At 39.6% G+C, this 22076-nt stretch overlaps 1 protein-coding gene across 1 annotated transcript; it reads left to right on the plus strand.

Moving 5' to 3' along the window:
- Positions 1–2333: 2333 nt before the first annotated feature.
- LOC119695798 (cryptic protein-like) lies at positions 2334–6521 on the plus strand. The gene is made up of 6 exons (XM_038124933.1): positions 2334–2584; positions 2743–2792; positions 2907–3083; positions 3948–4062; positions 4205–4314; positions 6102–6521. The coding sequence occupies exons 1-6, from the start codon at positions 2562–2564 to the stop codon at positions 6212–6214; spliced, it is 588 nt and encodes a 195-aa protein (XP_037980861.1). The 5' UTR covers positions 2334–2561; the 3' UTR covers positions 6215–6521.
- The last annotated feature ends 15555 nt before the right edge of the window (positions 6522–22076 follow it).

Below are 22076 nucleotides of genomic sequence, written 5' to 3' on the forward strand. Positions count from 1 at the left end.
AACACCCCTGTCATAGTCAGGGACACCTTCCACTAGGCAAGGTCACTAAGGACCTCATCCAGCCTATCCTTGAACACCACGAGGGATAAGTAATCCACACTCTGGATTACTTCTCTGGGCAATATGCACCAGGACCTCTGCACCCACACAGTAAAAGAATATCTTCATAATAGCTAATCCAAACCTGCCCCTTTTCAGTTTAAAACCATTGTCCTTTGTCCTGTCACTATCTCACCAAATAAAAAGATCCTCATCCTTCTTTTTTTCAAGTTCCTTTAAGATACTAGAAGATCACAATGATCACAAGGGCTTTTCAGACCCTTCTCTTCTCCAGGCAGAACTGCACCAAATGTCTCTGCCTATCTTCATAGGAGAGAGGCTCTATCCCTCAGAACACCTCATGGCTTCCTCTGCACCTACTCTAACAGGTCCACATCCCTCCTGTGCTGGGGACCCCAGAGTTGATTGCAGTGTTCCAGGTGGGGTCTCAGCAGGGCAGAGCAGAGGGGCAGGATCCCCTTTCTCAACCTGTAGTACATACATTTGATGCAGCCCAGGATGTTGTTGGCTTTCTGGTATGCAAGCACATGATGTTGGATCATGTCCAGCTTTTTATCTTCTAGAACACCCACCCCCAGAAGTATGCTATCAGTAAGTTCTTCTCCCCATTTATTCTCATGTCCAGGATTGCCCCAGCCTACATGCAGCACCTTGCACTTGGAATTTTTGAGCTTCGTAAGGTTCTCATGGGCCCAATTCTCAAGCTTGTCCAGGCCTCCTCGGATGGCATTCCATCTTTCTGTTGTGTCAGCTGCACTGCTCAGATTTGTGTCATTTGCAACCTTGTTGAGATTGCACTCGATCCCTCTGTCTGTGTCATTGAGGGCAAAGCAGGTGTTTCAAAACAGAGCCTGAAGGACATCACTCATCAGCAGCCCCCACCTCAACACAGAGGCATTGACCCCAACTCTCTGGCTGTATCCAGCCAGCCAGCCAGCCAGTCAGCCAGTCAACTCTTTATCCACTGAACTGTCCGTCCATCAAATCCAGGTGTCTCCAATTTTGAGATAAAGAGCTTCTTAATAGCTTGTAGCTCTTGATTGCAGTGTTCCAGTTGTATGACTTTTCCCAGTGTTTCCATTATAGCAATTATGGCATAGTTTTCTAATTTCACAGTAGTTTCCAGCTTCCCTTGCTTGTTACCCATGCTGTGTACAGCTGTGTAAGAGAACATGTCTTAAAAACACTCTCCATCTGCTTTAGTGCCAAGAGGGTTGGCTTTAATTAGGGCAGTTATCTTTGTAAATTAAGCCAGCCTTTGTACCAAATTGGATGAGAAGTTATTACAGCTTCCAAACCATTCATTCAGTGGGGCAAATCTTACAAGTGACAGCCACAGGGACTTACAAACAAGGGATGATAATGTGTTTAGTCAGTGCAGCCATTTCTTCAGTGAAGTCTGACCCATACTTCTGATGTGATCTTGTATCTAGCCAAAGTACTTGTACTAACTTGGTTTGCAGTGACACAGTGAAAACATCCCTCTTCTAATGGCCCCTCCAAAACAAAACAAGTTGTATTGCTTCAGCTTCCTGCCACAACTTAAGGCCATGCGTACTCGGTGGTACAAAATGTGGAAATGTGATGAGAAAAGCCTGCCCAGAGCTGCTTTTTTAGCACTGCCCAGCTGCAGGTCTTTTTGCTCACAATACTGAGCCATGGCAAAGCCATATGAGTGGTCCTAACCCATTTCAGTACACACAGGAAATTGTATCTAGCTATCTGTTGATACTGCATAAACTCAGACTAGGAATACCCATTAATGGGCCTAATTGTACTAGCAGTAAAAATTTTCAGAAAATATTTCAAAAGGTTATTAACAGCTCTGGTGAGACAACAATCCTCCCTCAAGGACCTTATACAGCTTTTTCCAGTACTTTTTGTAGAAATCTCAAAAGGTTTTAGGGATCTCCATCGCAAAGTAGTCTCATAAAGCAGATCCCTGGTGGAAAACCCTGGCAGAGACAAGGCGTGTAGGTAGAGCTGAGGCTTTTTAACCTTCCTTATGTATACCTGCTCCAGTTTATGATATACCTATTGCAATTCTGTATAATGTTGGCGGTTTTGTTTATTTGTTTTTCCTATGCACTATATGGTGGTACAAAGTTTTCTGTCTTGAGAAATACACTGGACCTGAGATCTTCCTGCCTTGGGCTTTTAGCTATGCTCATGGGCTCTTAAGTCTCCTCCCAGCATAGGTGTCCCCACCTTGCTCCACCCTTCAGCAGTGCATGTAAATCGGGGGCTGGCCAAGGAGTCCCAGCCCGGAGGGATAATCCCGGCGTCCGGCCAGGGCTCAGCCAGCGGTACGGCTGGCGACTAAGCCTTGCTGTAAACTGGGCAGCCGGAGGAAAGTTTCGTCAGTCCCGCTTTCTCTGTCCACCAGTGTCTGCGGTGTGGGGACTGCTGCGTGCAACAGCCTGAAGTGGAGGGCTCTGGACATCTTCCTTCTGGCTCAAACTCTCCCGGAGGACCTCAGGGCTATTTCAGACTGCAGAAAAATGCACTGGGGAAATCATCTTAGGTAAGTTTGCTTGAGATATGGGAGACCTTCTCTAGCCAGGGATGCTTATTCCTTTTAAAAGTTCACACACTCACCATTCGTTTCAGTGTTTGTGTCTTATTAGCACAAATTTATTTCTGGTTTGATTTTTTTTTTCTCTCTTTTTTATTTTTTTACAGAATTCTTTTCACTGTGACTCTGGTCTGGCAGGCTGTTCATTTAGAAAAAGGTAAGTGAAACTTCATGTTTCTCCCCACCCCGCTGTGTTTTTCTTCTACATTGACAGTATGCACTTCTTCATTGCAAACTACCCTTCCCTTACATATTTGCACTTCTTGTCCAGGCGCTGAAAAAGAAGAACGGAAAGAAGTTGTAAAAAGTCTCAATGCTACAGCACAAAAGCAGCAGCCCAAGAACGAAGGGACTTTTACAAATGCGCTCAGTGATATGAATCAGAGTTACGAAAGTAGAAAACAACAGAGTTCCAGGTCTTTAGTACCTTTCACTGGAATTACAGAGAGTAAGTAACATTATTTTTGTAAACCATGACATTAGATTACTTTTTAAAAATTTAATATAGTAACGCTTTAACTGTTGTCCTGGAAGATTCCAGCCTGTTGGTTTTCTGTGACCACCCATTTCAATTATACCCATGGACACTTAGCAAATAGTGATAACAATTTAAAGTAGAACGGAAGATCTCTCACTTGCAAAATTGTTAAGGAAAAACAAGGGAGAATACTAAGAATGAAGTGTTTGGCACTTCGTATTTAGAAGAGCATCTGTAAAATTTTATAACATTCTGTTCATTTTTTAGAATTCACGATATTTAATGACCATAAAAATGTTATGTTTATTAAAAAAGTTTGAGCAACCTGAAAGTAACAGTACTAACAGGGAAAAAAAAATTCTGTTTCCTCCCATATATATGAAGTTTTAGGTTGGTGCTCAAGCTCAGGACTCTGAGAAAGGCTTAAGGGAGCATTCCCCCCCACCTCAAAACCAAGAAATTTCCCAGTTTTTATTCAAAAATAAGTATCACTTCCCAATAAAAATGCTCCATTTCTTAGTGTGATTGAAACGTGCATCTGTCAAAGTGAAATATTTCACTTGGACACATCCTGCTGTTACAGAATTTGCCAGGCGTTGCTTCTTCACCAACCTGTAATCCCTAGTAGCTTGTTTCTAATCCTTAACTAAACAAACTGGGTTTAGCTGAACAAACACTCCTAACGGGCATATAATTTTATTGTCTCTAAAGACAATAAAACTAGATATCCTTAAGAGACTTTGGGAACTGGAAAGACCTTAAAGAACAAGTGAGGAAAAGGTGAGGTTCAGAGCCCCTGAGATGCTTGTTAACCTCTGTAATACTGTCTTGCAGGTAAAAAACTGAACAGACGCTGCTGCCAGAATGGAGGGACTTGTATCCTGGGGACCTTCTGTGCCTGCCTAAAGCACTTCACTGGCAGATACTGTGAATATGATGAGCGGCAAGGGTAAAAAAAAAAAAAAAAAAAAAAAAAAAAAAAAAAAAAAAAAAAACAGTCCAAAATCAAAGGAAATTAATGTGGTGTTCTGGATGGTAATTTTCTGTGGTCGAGTTAGGGATGTACCAAATGTCTCCCTTGTCGTTGACAGAAACTGCGGCAGCATTCCCCACGGCGTCTGGGTGCTGAAGGACTGTTGGCTTTGTAGGTGTGGCTATGGTACGCTGCACTGTCTCACAGAAATAACACAGAGTCACTGCGGTAAGAAATGGCATTAAATCAAACATTTGTATCCCGTGGGTGACAGAATTGCCTTCTGCAGTGGTGGGGTACTTGGAGAGCGCAGTATGTGCACTAGTTGGACTTCTACAGTGGGTTGCTTTGCTTTAGAAAATGCATTAGTGAGACAGTAAAAAGCACTGCTCTTGATTGTATAGTACAGCACATAAGACACTTTCAGATATTCATCATTCTGTACAGTAGGAAGCTTCCCACCGTTCTAGTTGAAGATTACAGAGGTTAAATGCTTCTCTGTTCTGCCAAATCTGTATGTTTATGACTTCCCACTTAACCAGGACAATTTCTACAATTAAACTAAATCCAAGCACAAAACATGTTTCTTAGGTAAAGACAAAAAGCAGTAGTATATACTGGTGTGAAGAAAGTAGAAAGTGGTATTTCACTAGAGAAAAAAGTTGTGTCTACTTAATACACAGAATCATCAATCATCAATCATCATGCTTACATGACATAAAACTAATCTGAATCTTTTTTTAAAGATCTGTATCTCAATCTTCAGAATATTGTATGGGGTTTAAGTCCAAACACATACCTCACTAAAAAATACGTAACCATTATCCTGATCGGTGTAAAGTAATGCTACCTAGTCTCCTCAGAAGCGCTATATCATTTTAAGTGAAGTCTTGCTATATCAGCCCTGAAATTCCCTGAATAAATGGTTGAATATTTTTGAAAACAGTATCAACTAGCATAAGGATTTAAAGAATTGCTATGCTGGTATTATTTTCCATGGAGAACTGACTGATCCAGACCGTTCTCAATACTCTTGAGATCATTAATAAGGATTTAATAATATTTTCTCTTCAGTGGCAAAATCACTGCAAAATATTCTTGGCCTTTCCATCCATAATATCTCAATCCCATCTTATGCTTTCCTTCAGTTGTGCCAACATCACTCCTTAGCAGGGTAGGAAAACAACAGACCTAAACGGTTTCAAGACTCATTTGCACCCCAAGCAGTCTCTTGTTTCCTGACCAGATTCCTACCTGAGTAGCAGTGCCTTGAAGCTGTGATTTCTGAGTTGTAGCACCAACTCAGATGTAAATCAAAACATTAAAAAGGTGGCATTCCTACCTTTGTAACCCTAGACAGGAAAAAAAAAATCCACCAGAACCACTTTTTCCTTGAAGTCTTCTGTACTGAGCAGTTACATGTGTCATACAATTTGCTTATTAAGCTCTTCACGTTTAGCATTGAATCAGCCCTATTGTTCCTTATTACTGAAGCAAAAGATATAATGGGTCTCCCTATGCTCTGCAAAAGCAGTCAACTGCTTACTACTTTTAAACTCAGGTTAATAAAGACAATAAAGGTCTTACGGAGAATCCTCTGAGCAGAGACTCCGTGGCTTTCACGTACAAGAGGGTATGGCTTCTCTGCTTTTGCTAAAAGCTAAATCCCTTGTTAAAGGAAGGGTTAAAAGCTGACATTCAGGCTTGAGTGCTTACCTCTTGTGAGGTTCTTCCTCTTGCTTTTGCTTGGTATTTACTTTTGATTATTCTGAGATTAATGCCTGCAAGAGCTGATAAGTGCTATCACTTGCTCCTCAAACGATCATTGATGGGACATCTATTTACATCTCTCCCCTGAGAATAGTCCCTTTGATTGGCTTTAACAGCTGATACCTTTAACTTAAGTACCTGTGAGATGTCAGAGGACTTTTCAAGTATGTTGAAAAACCTTATGTTTTCAAATTTACATATTTACTCATTAACCATTTTATTTTCTTGATTTTATTTCTTTTAAGAACTGACATCGGAAACAGAGGAAATTATCAGACTGTATTCTAATGGCTTAAGATTACAGCAAACAGTGTTTTCAGTCACTTGCCTGCTCACCATCCTCCTGGAGTTCTGCTAGCTGGCAGTTGAGAAACTGGACAAGGGGAAATACTCAGGGTTGATATAATCGTCACAATGAATCAAACATTTATTCTATGAGCTGCAGAAGACTCTTCTACCTGCATGTTGGAGGCAGATTAACATGTATTAGTAGATGTTGAAATACCTGGGTTATTATAAATTCAGATTATATGAATATGAAGTATTTATTATTATATTATTATATTAATACTGCTACCAATGTCTGATTCTAACGATTCTTTATTTTCAAAATACTGCTCTTCCAGTGGAAGCAAACCCCCCCAGTATTCTATGCCTGAAGTATTGTAAGTTATAGTAATTTCTTTTGTACACAGTACAACTCTTATAACAAATAAAACTGATTTAATTTCTGAAAACCTTTTGTTTAACTTTATTTAAACTTGAAAATTCTTATCTACCACTTGTCTTTTTTTATATTTTATCTTGTAAGAAAAGCTCAGGGTAGAATGAACAAACAGTAATTTGACACCATAAAGAGGGGTTTCAGAGTAGATAACTTTCAAGCCCTAGTATAGAGAATTGTAAAAGTTACATAGTCTTATTTATTACAAAAATTGTAAATTTACTATAAAAATTGTATATATGCATAATCTGCATGGCAGGAATCATGTCTATTAAGAACATGTAAGTGATGGTTATTTGTCTCTTGGGAGGTTACTTCATATCCTAGAAATACGAGTGTCTCTTTTTTAAAAATGACTGCAAAGAGCAACTTTGTTTAACATTTTCTACAGCAATGTTGTCTTGATTTATATATGATTTAAAAATTAGTATATCTAGGCTGTAAAATACAAAATTTTTGTAAGTGCATTTTAATGCAAGTTTATTAAGCAGAAACGGATTTGTTTTGAAAAAAATTGCAAAGATAAACCTAAAATGTATCTTCATCCTTTTGGAATGGAGGTACCACATAAAAACAATCAGATTCATAATTTTATTGACTAAAAATGCATTACTGATAAAGAAAATTCTTAATGTCTTTTAAAAATTCAATATATTTAATCCTTAAAATCTTCTCATTCTTCACAGAATATACACTACACTAGAAATGGTCCTTTCCACATTATTTCACACAAACTGGTCTATACCCATCAGCCTGTGTTTCCACAGACCATCTTAATTAAATTAGACCATAATTAAATATCAAAGACAACAGCTGGAGAAAAAGAACTGTGCCTTTATTTAACAGATGCTGAAATTTCAGGAATGCCATTGTGAAATCATCTTGGCTTGCCATAAAGCATATCTGAGAAGTCTGTAAGCAATACAGCTTGTAATGTCCTTCAAATAGTCTTTACTTTTTTAAGGAAAAATACACAGTACAGTAAAAATGCATCTGAAGTAATATTTATTTTTAATCCCCATAGAAAATATACAGAGCCATTAAAGATTGCAATTAACTAAAGAAAAAAGTGTTTTAATACTGGTTTTACAACAGAACAGCTATTTCTGTTTCTATAACACCCACAGCAGATTTAATAATGAAAAACTGAATTGGAATAACTCTGTATGTAGATGAGCCTATGTGCCTGCAAGAGTCACCCAGATTAAGCTATTCATTATTGCGTTGGGCTGATTTGCAGAATTAGACCAACTGAAATGTCTAGCAAAAAAATATTTTCCTGCCATACCAAAACATTAGTACAGGATATCAGATTAGATGCACACTTCTGTTTCTACAGTCTCAAAGCATTGCATGGGGAACTTGGATGCATAAGTAGTTTAATCATGTCAGTGCAATTTGTTAATGACTCAGAATGCCAGAATTTGAACATTTTCTCTGGATGAAAAAACAAAGTTTTTGTTTGATATTAAGGTAACAGTTCCCTTTCTCTCTTTTATCCTGTTGCATTCTGTTACTGGAAAATCTGAAAATTTTGCTTAAGGATGGTTTTATATCAACCATACTATGGCAAAACTACTCCCTAATGTCAGTTGTGGATGATATTCATCTTGTCTTTGTGTCAGAGCTCTGTAAGTTGGTGAGGCGTAGGTAGAAGTTCAGTCTGTGTTCCTCAGTTCTGAAGCAGAGGCAGCCACAGGGGTGGAGTTAGAAGAAAAACCTATCTCCTTAAGTAAAATAAAAACAAGAAGAGTTGAAAAAGAAAAAGCATGCAGAAGTTGTCCCATGCATAGTCTCATTTGCAAATAAAAATGTAACTTAGAGGGAAGAAAACAGAAAGCACTGGGGAACAAAGGAAAGAATACAGTCACAATCTTTGCTTATGTTAAAACTGACTCCGCTTTTATCTGTCTCCAGCTGTCTGCAAGAACAGATAAAAGAAAGCATTATATTCCTCCCCTGTTACCATCTAGGCCTGGCCAACCTTCTAACAATGCAATTACAGGCACTTTGCTAAGGTTTGTTTGTAGCAAACAGCAATGCTTACTCTTCAGCCTCATGCTAACTCACAGACCACGCTGTCAAACATGGCACATCCCAGCAAAGTAGTCGTCTGTCGCTGCAAGTTCATGCATGTGCCTTCTCTAGATGCAGCCACATTTGGGCAGGGGGAAGACCCTCAAAGAGAAGAATTTATCGGATGATCCACGGGGCCCCAGAGCCCAAGATCTTTTCCTCCTCACAGTTGACTCCAGAACTAAAACAAATGGTGCTCCCTGCAGCTGGCCTCAGTGGCTTCACCCTTGCAATTGCCCCAGCTTCCATCACTCCTAGGGGTATGCCACAGCTGATAAGAAACCAAACTGGGTAAGAATGTGGTGGAGAGGCTGCCTTCTCTGCGGCCAAGAGCCCTGGAGCTAGAGCTCTGCTGCTAGGCACAGACCTGCAGGGGGATGCTGTCATCTGCCCATAACAGGCTGCCCATTTAAAGCAAGGGATTCCTTTTGCATGAGGCCACGTGGTGCACACACAAAACCGTAAAAGCTAACTTTCAGGTACCAGATACTGAGGAAGTGTCACTTACGTGTCTTTCTGAGTATCTGATGGTTATCTCTTGAGATGACTTTATTCCCATCATGGAGATACTGGTTTATGTAGCCCCTGAGAAGTGTTAATGGTACCTGTAGGTGCCAATAGCCTTCTCTCACCTAGAAAGAAGCCAGCAGAAACAGAATTAGAAGCAATTTCCCACACTTGTTTATCCAGAGTTATTTGGGGGTCCTTTTTGTTTTTAATCGGCATATTTGAGATTGCTCAGGTTGTATTTTGCTATTCATCTTTCATTAACTCTCATAGTGTCAGGCTATACATCTCGATCATTACACCTACAATTTCATACACCTGAGCAAATATATACCAACTTTATATTTTGTCTTCCATCAGTTGGAAGGCTGGCTCACATGTTGAGCAGCCCTGTGAATTAGAATCACATAATAATAGAATATTCTGAGTTGGAAGGTACCCACAAAGATCATCAAGTCCAACTCCTGTATTCACACAGGAGAAGCTAAAAGTTACAGCATATATTTAGGAGCATTTTCCAAAGTTGTAGGTGTGTATCTCATGGAGGCCTATCTAGCTACCCGCAATCATCATCTGTAATTCACCATCTGCCTCATCTTTTACAGCACAGTCATGTACAGGCATGGGAGACTTAATGACAACACAGCAGCTGTATACTTGCCCTCTGCAAAATTACCCAGCTTTGTGAGTACTCCTTGTGATTGCAAAGCACCTTCTTGGCCAGAGAAGATATTAAAACCTGTAATTCCCTCTGCATTTGGCTGATTGACCTTGGCCTTGGCTTATGCTGCTGTGAGGGTGACCTCTTGATAAGGTCATGAAGCTGCCATATGTCACTGGAATAAAACCAGATGCCTTATGCGTGTTGGGTCTAGCATTTGTCTTCAGGTACCTGTGTGTACAGAAATAGCCTTCATTAGTAGCTGTCTTCATCTGCTGCAACCCAACCATATCTTTACAAAACTACAATTTATAATCCAACTGAAGTGAGGCTTCAGTTCAGATACTATTTGTTTGATAACATTTGGATGAAATGCTGGGAATGTACTATGAGGGCAGAAGCACTGGTAAAGTCTCAAAAGCAAACAACCAGAAAGGCACTGGCTTTACAGTTAAAGGAAGCATACTGTCCAGCTGAGCCTCCGGCAGCTGGTCCCAAGCACTGAGATCTCTTTCTCTGACAGCTGAGATATTTCTCTGAGCTGCACACTTTGTCTGGGGCATAGCTTGTCACCTTTCACTGGCTTTCTGTGAACAGAAATAGACATACAACCTGTGAGGCTCCAAATCAAAGAGTTAGGTCTGGCAGGACTGTTACAGTCATTTTCAACCCATCCACACAGAATTTTCTGCCACTGGACAGCAAACAGTGCTGAACATTAAATTCCTTTATAGCCATGGCACATAACATCCTGCATCTCTTGCCAGCAATGTGTCTTTCTGCCTGTTCTCTACAATACGATGTTTGTATCTTCCCAATAAACAGAAAGATTCCTGTGATCCATCCTAGTTATGAATCATTACAAAAGGTTATAAGCAAGAATAAATCTCATATACATATGAGAAAGAAACAAAAGAATAAAGAAACCTTTTTCTCACCAAAGAAACAAATAGCTCTGTCTCCTGTGCTGACATAAAAGCTCCTGTCAAATTCTATGAAGATTTGTGGGGAAAATTGTGCTTCATATTTTTGAATTACCAAGATTAAGTCCTTTAAAAAAGTATGAAAAGAAGTATTAGGAAAAAATTAATTAAAGATAAAGAAGTGGTATAATGCTGAAAAGACAATATTTGCAAGAGCATCTTTGTGCACAACAAGTAGAGAGTCAGGATCAAAAAGAAAAATTGGTGTAAAAGAACCTTCCCACCTCAGGCTGTACGTGAACTCTTTTAAAGAGTGTTTCTTGGACCAAAACTTTTAAAAACAAAAAAAACCCAAAAGATTATCAGACTTGTCAAGTCCTATGCTTACATGTCAGTCTTGTTCTTCCAGTCCCTACATTATGTTTCTTCACCTCAAATTGTTTAATACAGCACCAGTACTGAAGATACTTCTTGCACAACAAGGAAATCTCTCCTGGAAAACAATGTGCCTGTAAACCTAATTAGCTTTGAAGGTATGTTATGGAGGCCATGTAATGTTAAAATGGATTGAGCTCTGTTTTCCTGTCTGTTTGGCTCATGTCGGTTTGCTAAATCATGCCAATAAAATTTATGATGCATTTTGGTAACAGAGACAGAAATTTCTTATTGCTTTTAACGTCAGTCCTTAGTGGAAATAAGAAATACTGCAGCATGCTTCTTGTTCTGTATCTCTGCCTTCCACTGTTCTTCACAGAGGCTATACCCCAGCTCTCTCTGTGTGGACATTCTCTGTGTGGAAATAGACTTGTGCAGATACATTGTGCAGTATGTCTCCAGCAGTGCAATAACCTGAAACAAACCCAATTAAGTTTATTCTTATGTGAGTTCTTTTATCTGAGCACACATTATATGCCTGTCACTAGCTATGCTAATCAAAAACAACTGCAAAAGTTCAACTGTGCTAAAATATATGGAGGTCCAACTCCAGTCCAACAACCCAGGCAATCACTAAACAGGTTTTCACCCATGCAGGCAAAACTAAGTAGCAAATATGAATTCCAGGAGCCAAATATATATACCTAATGTTGCAACTTTCTTAAGTAGTTTGAGTAGACAACAAGACCACAGAGGCGTATGTCCACTGTCCTCTTTGTAGAAGCATCATCCACAGTCAGACACTCACTTATCCATCCAAAATGTTCTTTTCTAATTCTATTGGCTTAATTCCCAGATCCTTGCTGGCAGAAGGATGTAGCAGAGACATGGAGCAAAAGTGAAGGGGAGCCCACAGTTAGGCAAGCCAAAACTGGTTATGTAACCACTGTTCTAATGTTAACAGCTTAGTTAGAAAGACTGTCAGTCTTAACTTCAAAAGAAGACATCAACATGCAGAGACAATGTAAAAACTAAATGCCAATTGGCAAAAAATCTGTTCCTGAATTTCCATTATAGTATCTAAGCAGTACAAAATCCCATGGGAACAAGAGAAAAAGATCATTATTTACTTGGCAGTAGTGACACCATTAATGGAATATTACATAGCATTTTGTCATCTCTTTGTAAATGATACTGAAATGTGTAGAAGTTTCAGGAAACAACAATAGATAGGTATGATTTAACATATAAAAATAGGCACTCCAATGAAAAATGTAGCAAATTCAGTTAATTATGAAAACAAGAATTATTAGTAACTTGTTCTCCCAGAGGATCACATGGGAAGATATGAAGCTCATAAGCCATTTTTACTGTTTTACACAGAACTACCCCAGTGCAAACAGTGTAGCTTTCACTGGGAGACAAAAATGCCAGTGTTAACACCAGTGTTAAGAATTTAGATTCACTTAATATTTGCAGAAAGGCTGTTTGTTAAAAGTCTATCAAGCCAGTAAACTGGCACCGTGGCATGAATGTTGCAGGGTGTGTGTATGTGTCCAGCAAATGAGGGCAGCTCTGGAGCTGGCTTTGATGTCACAGTTGATGGAGGTTCCATAAGTGAAGAAAGAGAAATCCTGAAGAAAATGAGAGAAGAAGATGAGGCATTATTAGGTAGCTGTGGGCTGATTAATTGTAAACAGTAATATTAAAAGCCATGTACCTGAACTGCAACCAGCACCATTGTGTTAAAACACAGCCATATCATTTGCAGTATGTAGCCTCTAGTGTGCCTACAAGCCCTGACCACGGTTGAGATTTTTCTGTGCTGGGCACTGTACAAGTGCACAGGAAGAATGAACCTGTCCTCAGCAGCTGATGGATTTTTTTCTTGCAGATAACAGAGTAGCTGCCACTGCAGTCTAGCTCCATATTCCAAGACAAAATCCTTAGCGTGCAGATACACCTACTTCAGTCATGTTTCATGAGTCCTGTTGGTTTTACTGTTTATTTTCCATCTCCTCTATACTGCTCTTCAATAACAACATCAGCATAGGCACCAGTCACCAGGAGATGGCATCATTAGAAGTCAACAACATTCACTCTTTAAACTTTGCAGATGCAAGTCTGAGATTGAATATAGCACTAATGACTGAATTCCTGAGCCTCACAATACTGATAAAAACAAACACTCTCAAAGCAAACCATAGCGAGTATTCGAATGCAAGGTGTGGATTTCTCAAATATAATTTTCAAAAGAGGAAGCTGCTATATATCTGCTGCTATGTATCTGCTGCTTTGGCTACTAATCATGTATGTCTCTGTCTGAGCTAAGGCTGAACATATTGTCAACACTTAGCGAAGACTGTTCTTACTATGGAATCCATGAGAGACAGCTTTTCCTGGGCAATTAAGAAAAAGAAAAAACTTGGGCTGGTAAAAGTAGCATACAATTATACAAATGTTTTCACCGACAACATTTATAAAAGCTATGGAAAAGAATATATAATTGTTCAAGTGGTTTTCATATGATCATTCTACTCATGTTAAAGCAAACTTGCAGAAAGTGAATAAGCTTGATCTGACCTACTGCAGGGATGAGTAGTGATTCTTGCATCACTGTGCAAAGTCTTAGAGAAAGTGAAGTAATTGCCTTTAATGTTACTGTTCTTTCAAAGAGACTAAGGAACCCACTTGCTGGGTTAAGTGTGTCAGAAAGACAAATTATACCAGTTCTGTGTGCATGGAATCTGAGGTGTTGAATACTAATTTTGAAGGAATTTTATCAGATAGCCAGATGAAAAGAAGTAACAAGGACTTGTTACTTTTCAAGAGTATATGCTTTCCCTGGCTGCTGGCAATTAAAGTTTGACAGCTTTTCAAGATAAACATACAAAATAGGCTTGAAAATATTTGTTTGTAAAATATTCTGGTCTTAGGATATTTTATAGAGTGGAGGTAGAAAAAAAAAAACTATTGTATTTTGATAACATCATTTGGAGACACCATAAATAAGTACATGATGATAGCTTAATTAAAGTACTTCACAGAACTCAGTCTTATAGATTGATGATAAAGAGGAAAATGTGTCAGTGTGTGAAATAACATTCCCAAGAGATAAATTAGTTATCTGTGGCATTTATTGTTTTTCCTTAACATTCTCATGCACTGACCTTGATATTCTGTTTTTGTAATTATCTTAGATATAATAAAATATTTCTTCAATAATTCAAAATATACTGGAACAGGCACTGTCATATTGGCTGCCTGGTCTCTTTTACTGTATCTTTCTGCTCCTGAATACTGATGAGAACTGCTGCTAGGCAAACTAAAGGGTTGCTTTAGCCTTATAAAAAGCTATGAGTAAATAGCTCTGCCTGTGATAATACTTTCAGGAACTAAGAATAAAATAGACTAGTATGTCAGTTATGCCAGTGTATCTCAAATCACAGACTTATTAAGGTGAGGAAAAACAATATGATGCTCTGGGTGGCAAACTTTCTTTTAGTGAGTTGATGATAGGTCTGTACTGGATGTCCATTTTCCAACTTCATGCAATATCTTTAAGGGTTCAGCTAGGCTAACAGCATACCTGTACACCCATTTAGAAGCAGCACAAAAACCTTCAGGTTTTTATCTGTTCTTCCAAGAATCTTTCACATATTGGTATCATACAGTCTCACTACCTATTTGCTCTCTCCTTTTCACAGTCTACCTGCAAACCCACATACATCCCACAAGTGCTACCGATTCATTTACAAACAGCATAGTCAACTCATCTTCAATTTTGATAAGCAAAAGTGTTTTCTACCCAAAATGCATCCAGCTGTCACTAGAAGCTGGAGCTGACATGCTCACAGTCTGTGAAGGAACATCTCCCACAGAGTCTGTCCTCTCCTACAAATTTGGATTAAGCTCAAAAGATCCAAGATCTGATTTCTACTCCTTCAATGAAGAAAAGGCACCAAGAAGAGGCAAGGGAGCTGAGTTTCAGGAACAGCCTGAAGATAAAGTAGGCAAAGATCAGCTCTAAGAGCCAAAGAGCCAGCTCTAAGAATTGATCAAACAAGAAATTTGAGTAACTCTTCTTTGAAGGTCACATTTAAGAGGCAATTTAGGAAAGAAAAAGTGCAGAAGCAGTAATATACTTCTAAGCCTGGTAAGTGCTACTCCTCCTTATATCCTTACTCCTCATTACATCCTTAATCTAACCAACAGAAATGTAAAATAACAGAAAGGAATTTTTCAGTTATGGCTGAAAATTGCTACAGATTATTTTATAGATTGTGGGTAGGATGGATTCATTTTGGTTGAAAGGTCAATGCTCCCTCACAGACTGACTTGCAGGACATTTCTTTGGCCCCCTTTTTATTCTCCACCAGTGTTTATGTTTCAGGAAGGAATAACAACACAGAATATACAACTAATATGGTTTTAACCTTTTTTTGAGTAACCTGGTTAAAAAAATCACCCTAAATTTCTCTTTGCATAAGTGATTTTGGTGACCACTAGCGTGGAAATTCATTCCAAAGATAAATCTGGAAAGCAGAGGCCAGTTCCTTCACATGTACCTGGTACAAATAGTGTGTGGTGGAATACTGAAGCATTCCTTCTTCTTGTTTAGTGAAGCCTAAAAATACTGAGATATGTACAAAACACATAAAAATATAGGTACAGAGGTGAAGTCACAGGGAATAGAGCCTACGTTACTTGAAGAAGGAGTCATTAGCCTGTGTGTTAGGTTTGCACATTTTTTTAATTGCGTCATGGTCTTTTGCCTTGGTGCATGAAGTCACCTGCTGCAGCTAGTTAGAGGAGCTGCTCAAGGACACAGGCAGCTCCTCACAGGCTCACACAGCTGTTAGTAGGTAACTTCAGCCCCAGTTCATGGTGAAACCATGGCAGAAAAGGAGGAAGTGATCATATAAGAGTAGTCACTTTACAGATGTGTAATAGTAGCTAATCGTTGTAAAGAGGAGGTGCTGCCTTCCCCAAAAGGCTCAATGTCCTTGAAAATAAATGGTGAACTCTCTTAAAAATCTTAAAAAACTAAGTTTCAAAATAGTGACAGGACTACTGAAAAACAGCTACAAAGGATGAACATAAACAAGATCTGGTTTTATAATGAGAATCACAGATGTCTCCCAACTGCCTACACAAGATCATGAGTATGAAGTCAAATGGGGGAGTAGCAAGGGATTCAAGCTGCACTCTTGGAACTGGCAGCCTTCTTGTCAGGATCAGAGGAACCATTGGTACTGATTTCATGGGGCTTACTTTAGATTGAAGGAGGTTTCTATTTCAGGCCTATTTCTTTTATAGGGTTATTGGTTTATGTAGTTACCTTAACACCAGCATGTAAGAGGGATTTTTTGACTCTCTGCATCAACAGTCTCCTTGGTCCATATGGCTTTTCATTTTCAGAGCTGTTAAGCACTCGTGACTCACCAATGTGTGTTCTGGTTGCTGACCCCAAGGTCCCAAGAACATTTACACAACTTGTGGCACAATTTGGAAAAAGGGTAGACGCAACAGGAGAGCAACTTGCCTAAGGACTTCTCAGAGATTTCCACACTTTCTTGTTTTCACCCTACTAGTCCAAAACACTCAAGGTAATGCATTTCCACTAGGAATTTCTACAATTATTCAATACTTTCATCCATGAGGCAGCTCTCTGTCAAGAAATCAGTGACTGATTCAGATGCCTGAGATCTATATGAAAGACATGTACAGCATGTACAGAAAATGCCAGCATCAATGGTATTCCTAGCCAGAAGGCAACTGATACATAATACAGCCCAATAGGGTCAGGTTCTCTCATCCCATTAAAATAGGTATTTTCCCAGAAATTATTGATATGGTAAATTTTTATGTACATGTACAACGCAAGGGCTAGAAACTTTGAGCAGTCAGCCTATCGGAAGGACTAGAGAGAGGGAGGAAAAGAAAGAAAAACATACTTGCTTTGAACATAAAGTAGTACAGCAAACACATTTGCTGAGTGGTGAAGCCCCATGGGTACTGTGTTGTCCTGATCAGAACTGACAATGACACAAATACTGACAAGAATAATCTTCCCTTCAAGACAAAAAATTTCTAAACAGGGGTAGAAAGCAAAAAAAATATATTTCCTCCTGCTGCTTATAGGTCTTCTTTCAGACATTAAATGACCTTTAAATACTTAGAAGTTCCTAATTTTGCTGGTTCACACTTAAAGCTATTTATCATCTCATCTAGTTTGCATTAGCTGTATACATGAACACATAGGAAAATAAATAAAAACACCCCAGCGTTTCTATTGGCTTTCATCCCTCCTTAAAGTTTTCTGTTTCACACATGACAGATCTGTGTCTCCAAGCTGGTCGACTAAAGAAGCAGAACTTCAGCAGTGCTGGAGTTGCCAGAGTCTGCTACAGTGTAATGGCCCGGGCCACTCCTTGTTGTCATGCAGTTAAACGACCTTAATCTGTCATGATTTAGGTTTTGCTTAACACATACCTGGTGCCTTAGTAATCTTGCCACCAATCTTTGCTGGATGAGAACTGTATTAGCAAGAGACTTTTACAATGGAAACTTCTGGCAGCTAATGGTTGTTTTAGGTCTGTGTTTTAAAGAAACATTTTGGTGATAGCCTTTCATATCTGAATTGCTTTTCATTGCTGGATTGAGTGCAAGAGCTAAACCAGATTTCTTTCCAGGAAGCACACAAAAGGCAGAATGGGCCCTCAGATCCCACATTCATGCTCAAAATCTCAGGCCAACCAGAACAAAGTCTAGCTTGTTTTTTTAATGCAAATACAGTCTTAACTGGAGCCAAGAAGCAGCAAAAGATAGCCTGTTTATCATCTCGTTTAACTGACATGGTAAAGCTGTGAGACACAGATCTCTGATACATTGGTAGAAGCAAAGTAAGTACATCTGTGCTTGGTTCTGAATAGAGTTTGAGTTAAAACTGGAATTCAGCTGGTGCACAGCAAGGATACAGCTACACTATCCTTGAGGTATTCACAAAGAAACAGCAACCACAGATTTATCCACGACCATGAAAATCAGTTTTAAAAGCCTCTATAATCCTTCCTCTTAGCTTACCTTACCTTCTTCCCAAGTTAAATAGTTCAAACTCATCCAAAGATGGTTTGAGCTTCCATAGAGAAAATAGCAAAGTAGTATTTGCCTCTGTAAGAGGTACAGAGTGCTCAAATATTTAAGTTCTGTGGGATATTAAATGATAAAAAGTCATGCAATCAATACACTGCCCTAAATTTCTACTTCCCTATCATCAAAGTATCTGACATCATCACATGGAAATTAATACCAATAGCAAAATCCCTCTGAACCTTTGTTAATTTGTTAGCAGTAAGTTTGATGTCTTCAACAGCTCCAGTTCAACCCTTTCAAGTATTTCTAGCTGAAGCACCTAAAATTTGGCTGTATATGAACTATAACGCTATTAAAAAAAACCCCTTAAGATGCTGTTTACTCCACTGAGATTTGGTTTCTCACCACAATTTTTATGCCCCAACCCCAGCTCAAACAATACGTGCACTGGAACAGGATTTGTAGTGGCTGATTTTAACAGAGGATCAAAAATCTCTTTCCTACACTCATTAAACTGATGCCTGAGGGTGTCTAGAACAACTTTTTTCCTAACTCCCGTGTCATAGTAAGATGGAAAATCATCCATGTCAAAATTGCAGGGAAATTCAACACATCATAGCAGCATTTCTGGACAGGTCACTATAGAATTTCATTTGGACTGGAAGGTAGTGTCAAACACATAGAAATGCTAGGACAGAACAGGTGATGCCAGCAACCTTTTTCTTTCTTTGCAGTGAACTTCTCCCCTGCAGTGCACAGAGTCAGGCTAATTACACTTCCACAGGGAGCATCTGTGTATCTAGCAGCTCCAGTATCTAAATTTCAGCTTGATACAATTTAAACTGCTTGAAAACTTTACAATCCTGAAAAAAATAGAAGCGTGGAAAAGCTTCAGGTAGGCAACTAATAAGAGCATTACAAAAAGCCACTAGTGGATCTTACATATCTAATTTTTATGATTCCACAAAGGTAATATCATGATTACAATAAACACTAAGCAGCTTCAGTAAATGTTTCAGGTGTCATGTAAATGGTGCCAATAAGAAGTTTCATTCAGCTAATAAAACATGTAAGCTCTTCATTCTGCCACTTTACTGACCTTGAGATTATCCTATAAGAGGTATTTATAAAGAAAACAATTGTGTGTCATAGGCATGGATGATGTGGTGTATGCAGCATTGAGAATGCATTCAGAGGAAAAATTCTGTTTAGATGAAAGATATTATTGTATGCGAAGTGGAATTCCAGCTCCTACTTAATCCTGATTTTTCTGATGTTATTTAAAGTTCCAACCACCCAATCCAAGGCTAGACCCAAGAGATGAAAAATTAGTCTATAAACCCCAGTGAAATTAAGCGACATTTTCAGTTATCCAGTCATGACAATTTTTAGTCCAACACTGGGTGTCATACCCAGCAGGCAGAGCTGAAACCTTTTAAGCAGGTGTGTTTTCTCAAGATGTACTGTCAGAGATGCCAACACGACGTAGCAGGGTTCAAACCAATACATGTGCGAGAGGGGGACATGGAAACATCATGTCCCCAGCATGGTATTGACTACAGGGCAGTCTATCAATGATCATCACTCTGGAGTATTAGACCTGCTAAAGGACTAGTGGTGGTTTTCCACGGCAGGTTTTAATAAACTTACACTGCAAGTATTTACAGAAGTATGAAAATCAGTTAACAATCAGCTTTCTTGGGAAGGTACTGTGTTGGGTTTGTGTGGCCAGGTTTTAGTATCAGTGAGGGACACAAGGGTGGCTTCTATGAGAAATTCTTTACCCAGTAGAGCCAATCCCTGGCAGCTTCAAAGATGAATGTGTCACTGGCCAAAGCCGAGTCAATTAGAAATGGTGGTAACACCTCTGGAATAACATATTTAATGGAAAAAGAAGTTATTGTGCAGATGTAAGTGTGGCCAGAGAGGAGCAGAGTGAGAATACATAAGTGCAACCCTGTAGACATCAAGGTCAGCGCAGAAAAAGACAGAGGAGCTGCTCCAAGCACCACAGCTAAGATTCCCCTGCAGACCCTGGTGCAGCCCATGGTGAGGGAGCTGTGTCCCCGCAGCCCATGGAGGTCCATGGGGATGCTGCGATCCACCTGCAGCCTGTGAAGGAGACATATGTCAGGGCAGGTGGATGCCTGGGAGAAGGCTGTGAACCCTCAGGAGGCCCTTGCAGGAGCAGGCTTCTGGCAGACCTGTGGAGAGACCAGCTCAGACTGGAGCAGGTTTTCTGATAGGACCTGTGACCCTGTGGCCTGTCCTTGCAAGACTGCACCATGTGATTCAGGTTGGAGCAGTTTGTGGAGGACAGTTTCCCATGGAAGGAACTCATGTTGGAGAAGTTTGTGGAGACCTCTGTCCTGTGGTATGGACCCCACTCTGAAGCAGGGGAAGGACTACTCTCCCTGAACAGGGACACAAGCCTGTGATTAATTGACTGTAACCCCCATTGCCCATCTCCCCATGCTGCTGGAGGGGAGGAAGTAGAGTCCATGAAGAAGGGAGGAGTAGGGAAAAGGTGTTTATAAGATTTACTTTACTTCTCATTATCCTGCTCTGATTTTGTGGGTAATAAATTCAATTAATATCCCCTATTCAAGTTTGTTTTACCTGTGATGCTATTTGGTGAGTGATCTCTCCCAGTCTTTATCTCAGCTCATGAACCTTCATTATATTTTGTCTCCCCTGTCCTTTTGTGAAGGAGAGTGATAGAGAGGCTTTAATGGGTGTCTGGAATCCATACAGGGTCCAGCCACTAGTGAAAGGCACCTAAACTGATCAGACTCCTACTTTCCATTTAAGTAATCGGGTCCATTCTAGAACTTGTGAAGTTTGAAGAGGGCTGCTAAAATTTCTGTGACCTGTGCTGCTCCTGGATCAATGAAGACATAGTCTAGTAGTGACAGAAACACCTCTTCACAACTTTCTAGCTGCCATTGCATCAATCCAGAACAAGAAGGATGTGAATACCAGGTGCACAGTGAATACCAAAGGAAGCTACCCCAACAAAACAGTACAGTATCTGCTTAAAAATTTTACCTCTCCTGATTTTATTTCCTCTTGCATCAAAGAGAAAAGAAGCATGAGATGTTTACTTAATTGGCAAGATACTGTGAAATATCTTTTCCTTTCACCTCCTCTCCTTTAGCAATAGGTCTAAGAAGACCCATAGAGTGAAGGGTCCAGCGTGACAAAGTACAGACTAAATGTACCAGGATTACTTGTGCAAGAGTAAGAGCTGACTGCTTCTTTTATTTCCAACTCTCCCACACATGAACAACAGCACACAGTCAGAGCACTAAGAAAGGATTTGATTCATACAGATAAGTCACGCCTCAAGCATGCCAAAGGTCTACATTCCCTCCATTATTTTGTAGATTCTTCTGTGGTCTCTGCTAAGGACATTAAGCAGGTGCTTACAAGAACTTTTGCATACTAAAGATGAGAGCTGTTATCCAAGAAGTTTCTGGTAAGTAGCTGTGAGATATGCTTATGAAGTAAAAAAGGGCTGAGGTGCACAAACAGCCTGAATAGTTTTTGGGGTATATATAAAAGCTGCCCTGCTTTTGAGAGTGAGTCATGTTTTTCCAGTCACCTGTCACCTGAACTTTTTTCATATATGGGTAGCCCAGCAGAGTACTAGTTCTGTCCAGGATTTCTGGATGCACCATTTGTCTTTCACAAGAAGTCCCTGTGAATCCACAGATGAAATGTTCATTGTGAATACAATCAGCAAGTATAATAAACAATGTTCCTAATCTACTGCAGACGACCAGAGCATGTGCAATATCTTATCACATTTGGGCTGTCCTTTACACAGGGCATCTAAACTGCACAAATGTCCATGCTC

This window comes from Motacilla alba, chromosome Z, assembly GCF_015832195.1.
Source record: "Motacilla alba alba isolate MOTALB_02 chromosome Z, Motacilla_alba_V1.0_pri, whole genome shotgun sequence".
Classification (NCBI taxonomy): Eukaryota; Metazoa; Chordata; class Aves; order Passeriformes; family Motacillidae; genus Motacilla; species Motacilla alba.

Excerpts from the sequence above, each read along its gene's own strand:
- LOC119695798 (XM_038124933.1), top strand. The coding sequence starts at position 2,562 with ATGCACTGGGGAAATCATCTTAG. Across the intron at positions 3,084-3,947 it reads TTTCACTGGAATTACAGAGA|GTAAAAAACTGAACAGACGC; the intron begins GTAAGTAACATT and ends ACTGTCTTGCAG. Across the intron at positions 4,063-4,204 it reads GAATATGATGAGCGGCAAGG|AAACTGCGGCAGCATTCCCC; the intron begins GTAAAAAAAAAA and ends TGTCGTTGACAG.